Below are 6,000 nucleotides of genomic sequence, written 5' to 3' on the forward strand. Positions count from 1 at the left end.
ATATGCCAGGGTTGATTGAAAAAGACGAAATCTAGCATAGAAATAAACTCGATTAGCAACAAGATTTTATGGTTATATTTATTTTTATTTTTAAATACATTGTAAGAAATTCTTGGTAAGATTAGGCTGGCTTTAAATCTTTCAGCTGACCCATTGTATTGAGCAGTCTAGAAAATTCTTTATTCCCTGACGCACAAGATATTTCTGTTAAAGTCAACAGGGAATTTCCTTTTGTGAAATAATTTAATACAACTATTAGATATTATTCGGAAGATTAATGTCGATTTAGAAATTTATACTTCAAAATATAAACCGTATGTCTCTTGTCTTTACATTTTCGTATTTTCTTTTGAAATAATTTAAACTACAATCGTATGTCTCTTCTTCGGAGATAAATTAACAATTCCTTCGGTTATTTTTAATAATAAAATCGGCAGGAATTTTCAGCACAATTCTACTTATATATATAATTTAGCCTAATACTTTTACCTGCTATATTTGCAGGTATAAAATTTAAGGTTCTACTCAAAGCTAAAAATTCCTCGTTAGAAAGCCCTAAGGGTCGTCAGCCCGAATCTACCGAAATTCACCTCGAAAATTCTCATAGTTAGGATCGTCTAATATTTCTGAAGTATTTTTTCAATCTGTTGTATTATTTACCATGTTTTTTTTTTTAGTAATTTTAAAGAATACTCACTTTTCGACGGGTTTATTTTTTCCACAAGCTTTGGAATATTTTAATCTTCTTTTTTCTTGCTTTTCATCGATAATTATTGATCGATAATTAATAACGTTTAGTGATAAAGAATCGTTGTACAAGATATTTTCTTATTACCTATCTTTTTTTTTTATTTTTTAATTATTAATTTAATTATTTGTCCATTTCCTTATATATGGTACTAATGGATAATAATTAGGTATAGAAATTAATTCAGTGCCCTTTTTTTAAAACGATCATTTACTTTTTTACGAATTCTAATTTCTTATCGACCTTGATGCCATTTAAAAGAATATTCTTTCGATTATGAAAAGTACTATTTAATGTTCCGTACGAATTATTAGTCATTCAAAACAATCTAAAACGTTATGACGCGTATCACTCGCATCACTAAATACTTTTCGTATTTCAAATGGAAAAATTGGCTATTGAAATTATTGAAATAATTTGTACGATATTAGAAAGGTATGTTTTAATATATTCATTTAATGATTATTGAAACAAGGCAAGTTATTTTGCAACGTGACAATGATTTGCTCTGTGTTTCTTTAGGCGCATAGGCCATTTATTCCTTGAAAGGCAGGTCCTTCCTTTCGCGGCTTATTTTTTGAAGCCTAGTTCCGTCGGACTTTTGTTGTTAAGATTTTACAATACGATTTTTTAAGAATATGTTGAATCGCTTAAAGAAGTCTAAAAATGCATAGAAAATTTCAATAGCTTCGACGCCACTGCCATTTTTTTGTTGTGGCATTTATAACTTACCCGGTAGGTGGTAAAATATTCCGAAAAAAAAAATACTGAATATTTCTAAATATAATACTGTATCTTAGTATTTCTAATAAAATTTCCAAGTTAATAAGAAAAAAAAAGAATTATCGAATGAATTCCTACGTTCTAACCGTTCTTAAGAAAAATGGAAAATTGTTTTTTTAACGACTTTGCATTGAAACCTAAGGGCACCGCCGTTTCTAAGGCTTTTGTCGATTACTTATGAAACATAACAGATGTTTTTAGAATGCAGCAAAATGGACATTTTCAAACGGATTTGTCAAATAATATTCCTTTAAGTAACGTTTCAGTTTGCGTTAGAGAACACGCAGGGCGTGGCACGTTGCAGATTAATCCTAGTTTAAGGTTTAAGGTTTTTTTCAATAACGTGATAAAACAATATGACAATTAGAGAGAAAAGAATGTTTATACAATTTTTACATCACTAGTATACACGACAACGTAAACACAATTCTTTTTCATTTTTTTTCTGCTTTCTTTTATCGCGTATTTTAAATAATAATTCGAGTTTTTTGTTTTCTTACAGAATATTTTTACTACACACGTGCTATGATATATGTATAAATACAGTTGATTTTTTTTTTTCTTAACTTCCTTTTTTTTTCAAATTGATTTATACATCGTTCCACCAATGCATATTGAAGATAAAACAATTAATGCAGGAATATTGAAAAGAAATATGTTGGTACCTTTTTTTTTTAAATTATAAATCGTTTATATTTCTTGCAGCAACGATGCGATTTATGGTGGTTTTATAATTGAGTAACTATTAAATATTTCGAATTTTATTCATTTATATTAACCAGTTAAATGTGATTGACGAGTATACTCGTCACACGAAAAAAAAACAGTTACTATTTGCTATTTATATAAATTGTATAATTTTAGTAAAAATTATAATATATTCGTAAACTTTAAGATATCGAAAAAATATTTGGGTAATAATAAAATAAAACGGAACAAAAAGAAAATAATATAAATAATTATTATGAAAATACGCGTGGTATATAGTGTGAACAAAGTGATTCTTTTTTTTCCTTTCTAAATTTTTCCTTTTTTTGTTTAATAATCAATTTTATAATAAAATAAGACAGTCATTTGATTACAATTTAATTCAATATTATAACAGCTACACATATTCTATGTTTGACGAGTATACTAGTCGTCCCTTCTTCTGTTTTGGCGACGCAATTTAGGTACACACCCTTTTCAAAATGTCGGCACAGCTAACTGGTTAAATGCTTCCTTCGTATTTCCGTTTGTTTTTTAAACTCGCTACTGCATCATAAGGAAAATTGTTATACTTATACCGAAAAATATGTTATTATCATTATTAACAAATCTTATATATTATTATTATTATTATTATTATTATTATTATTATTATGTAATTTCTTTTTGTTCTGTATATAACAAAGAAGATATAGAAACTAATTTTTGTACATACGGTTTCCTATTGCTCTTTTGCCACCTGAATTATATATATATTTATATTTATATATATATTTACTGTATTTATGCTATATGGTTGTAATTTGTAGTATAAAATGAATACTGTGCAATCTGTATACAAAAGGGTCTAGAAATTCAAAGTTATAACGGATCAGTTTGTACTGTCTTATTTTCAACCGAAATGTTTTTGTTCAGCGAACCAAATTTGTTAGCGATATTAAGAACCTCTCGTAAACCATCATTTTCTTTCTTCAAGCAATGAAACGCTTCCATTTCTTTGCATTCTTTCTCTTCATCTAATGATGCAGCTGTTTTCATTACAGCTGCCATTTCATTTATTTTTTCCGCTTGCCTTGTAATTATCTGAATTGAAAAAATTTATATATATATATATGTATATACATATTTTGTTTTCTACAAAACAAATATGAAAGACAAGAACGACAAGAACATATGCTTTCACTTACGTTGGCATATTTGGTATTATGCAAAGATGAGTAATCTGTTTTACTGAGACGCATCAACGAAGCTATTTGTTGCCTATACTTGGACATTATTAATTCAAGCGCGTTTTGATGATCTTCCAAAGCGTTTCTTAATTCTTTATTTTCGGCATGAATTTCAAGCAAATGCCTATTCTCACGTTGAATACCGGCAATAAGTTGTACATGAGGTGTTCGTTTAGCTTCCGTATTTAATATATCGACTTCTTCTTGATACTGCAAGAATACGATCAAAAAGTCAAAATATCTCATCGTAATGTTTTGAATTAATATTAATTACAACAAGAAGGATAATTACTGAAATAGTAATTACCTGTTTCATATTATCAATCTGACTATGGACAGATTCCATATCGCTAATTAAATTATCAGCAGTATTTTCATGATCTGATATTCTTATAACTAATTTTTTAGCATCCAATATAATTTGTTGAACCGTTAACGACATCTGAAAGAAACAACGTTTCACTTAGGTCGCACTTAAAATTGAAGTTTGAAAAATAAATCTTTTAGATAGATCAGACAAAGGCTTAAACAAAGAATAGTTTATAAAGATTCTATCAAATATATTGAATATTAATAAACGATATATATTTTTATGATGTACATTGTCTAAGCTAACCGTACCACAAGAAATGATATTCAATTGTACATTAGAATCAACTACGATATAAATTGTACTAAATTGTACTATAATGAATAGGTGTTTAATTAGATGACAAATTACAACCAATTGATGTTCATAAAGAACTAATATGTTTACATTTAAGATAATTATTAATACAATATATCACTTTGTTTTTGTTCTTTCAATACTTACAGTCGTTCGAAGATACAATTTTAAGATGGACGAAGACGAGAGATGTAGAAAATTAATCCAACAATTAGTATTATATTTTAAAGATTCAATATGTTTTGATATATAACTTCCGCATTAAATATTAAACCTATTCAAACGTATGTTTCTAACACTTGCTTTAGGTCATGCGCGACACGAATCCCTCTCTTGCGTATCTACTCAAGTAAATTTAACATTGAATTTCACTTGCCCTCAGGTGGTATCCACGTTGGTGTTATAAATAAAAATATCCAAACAAAAGCTGGACCTCGATGTTCGTTGTTTACGATATTATTTATTAATTAACACTATGAAGACCACACGTATAACCAAATTTTTTCGTTCAACACTGGTCTTTGTTCGAAAACTTTGAACGCGTAATTAACGTAACACATTCACCGGCATTTCTTCAATAGACTATTTACAAAGTATTAACGTAATATCACTGGTATAATACAAAATCCATAATTTTTATGAATAAATAATAAATAAATTTCAAATACTATGTGGCGTGCACTGATCACGTTTTAAAACAAATATACATATACGGTTGTTTTTTCACTTTCCTGATTTATGAGACCGGTCACTTCCTACGAACACCTTCTCACGTTTATCCAATACTAACAAAGAACTGTATCACTTCCCCACTTTTCTAATATCACAACACACGGTTCTGTTTATTCCGAACGGGTCATTTATCTATTTTATTAATCTTGTCTCCACATTACTTGATTTTAATTATTTCACGGAAACTAGTAATCCAACGTGGCTAGACCGTTGAGAAATATATATACATATGTATGGTTTTCTATCAAAAACCTATTAAAATGTAATTGACAGTATTATCACTTTTGTCCACTTTGGATTTCCTTTGTTCCGTCAGAACAGGTTTCTACATTATCGACAATCAGTAAAGTATATAAAACCTTACACGGTAAGTTTGTTTTCTTCAATACCTACTATCGGTAATATCACTCTCCTACAAAATTTATTTTCATTTAACATTTATTTGATTATTTTAATAATTTCCTATATATATAGAGAGAGAAAAAGTGATTAGGTTTGGAAACATATTTATAGTTCATCAATTAGTTTAATATCAATCTGTGTATTTAATTGATAATTAATTTATATCATTTATGACCCTTTGAGCATCAAAGTTTTTAAAAATCTACGCTTGAGCAGTATGGAGAGAATACAGCCAATCAAATTAAAGTTCATCGTTGATTGGTGTTAGTTAGTTCGTGTGTCTTCCTATCTATCACTTGTTTTAGAATATGTCGTATGTCAATAAAATCGACAATGTGAAAATTGATTAGAAAATAGCAAACGTTCAGAAATAAAGTGATATCAATTTTGAGTTAATGAATAAATTGTCATCGTATTTCTCTAATTAATATAATGTAACGACAATAAATTTAAATGTTATTAGTTTAAGTTATAAATAGTAATAGGGTTAAAAAGATGATAGTATAATATTATAAATGAAAATAAATTGAATATTATATTTTTGTAGGTTAAGAAATAGATAAAAAAGAAAAAATAGATTAGATTACATTTAATTACGGTACGTGTCTATTTTTCGTACGCTTTCATCTCCGTAATAAAGCGTTGAAACGTTTATATCTGGTTATGAAAGAAATAGGAACATTTTTGAAGGGATAAAATGAAAATGTTCAGTAAAAGAGGGTACTTGGCCA

General features: G+C 27.9%; 1 protein-coding gene across 2 annotated transcripts; it reads right to left on the reverse strand.

The window, feature by feature from the left end:
- Positions 1 to 2,600: 2,600 nt before the first annotated feature.
- Positions 2,601 to 5,045, reverse strand: LOC122519640 (FGFR1 oncogene partner 2 homolog). 2 transcript variants are annotated; one of them, XR_006304339.1, is made up of 5 exons: positions 4,283 to 5,045; positions 3,776 to 3,910; positions 3,427 to 3,678; positions 2,955 to 3,322; positions 2,601 to 2,785 (listed from the first exon to the last, which is right to left on the reverse strand). XR_006304339.1 is itself a non-coding variant. In XM_043639232.1 (4 exons), the coding sequence occupies exons 2-4, from the start codon at positions 3,908 to 3,910 to the stop codon at positions 3,101 to 3,103; spliced, it is 609 nt and encodes a 202-aa protein (XP_043495167.1). In that variant the 5' UTR covers positions 4,283 to 5,045; the 3' UTR covers positions 2,601 to 3,100. The 2 variants fall into 2 exon arrangements, 1 of the variants encoding a protein (XP_043495167.1); XM_043639232.1 differs by having other exon boundaries at positions 2,601 to 3,322.
- Positions 5,046 to 6,000: the final 955 nt, after the last annotated feature.

Source organism: Polistes fuscatus, unplaced genomic scaffold (assembly GCF_010416935.1).
Source record: "Polistes fuscatus isolate 324 unplaced genomic scaffold, CU_Pfus_HIC Scaffold3, whole genome shotgun sequence".
NCBI lineage: Eukaryota > Metazoa > Arthropoda > Insecta > Hymenoptera > Vespidae > Polistes > Polistes fuscatus.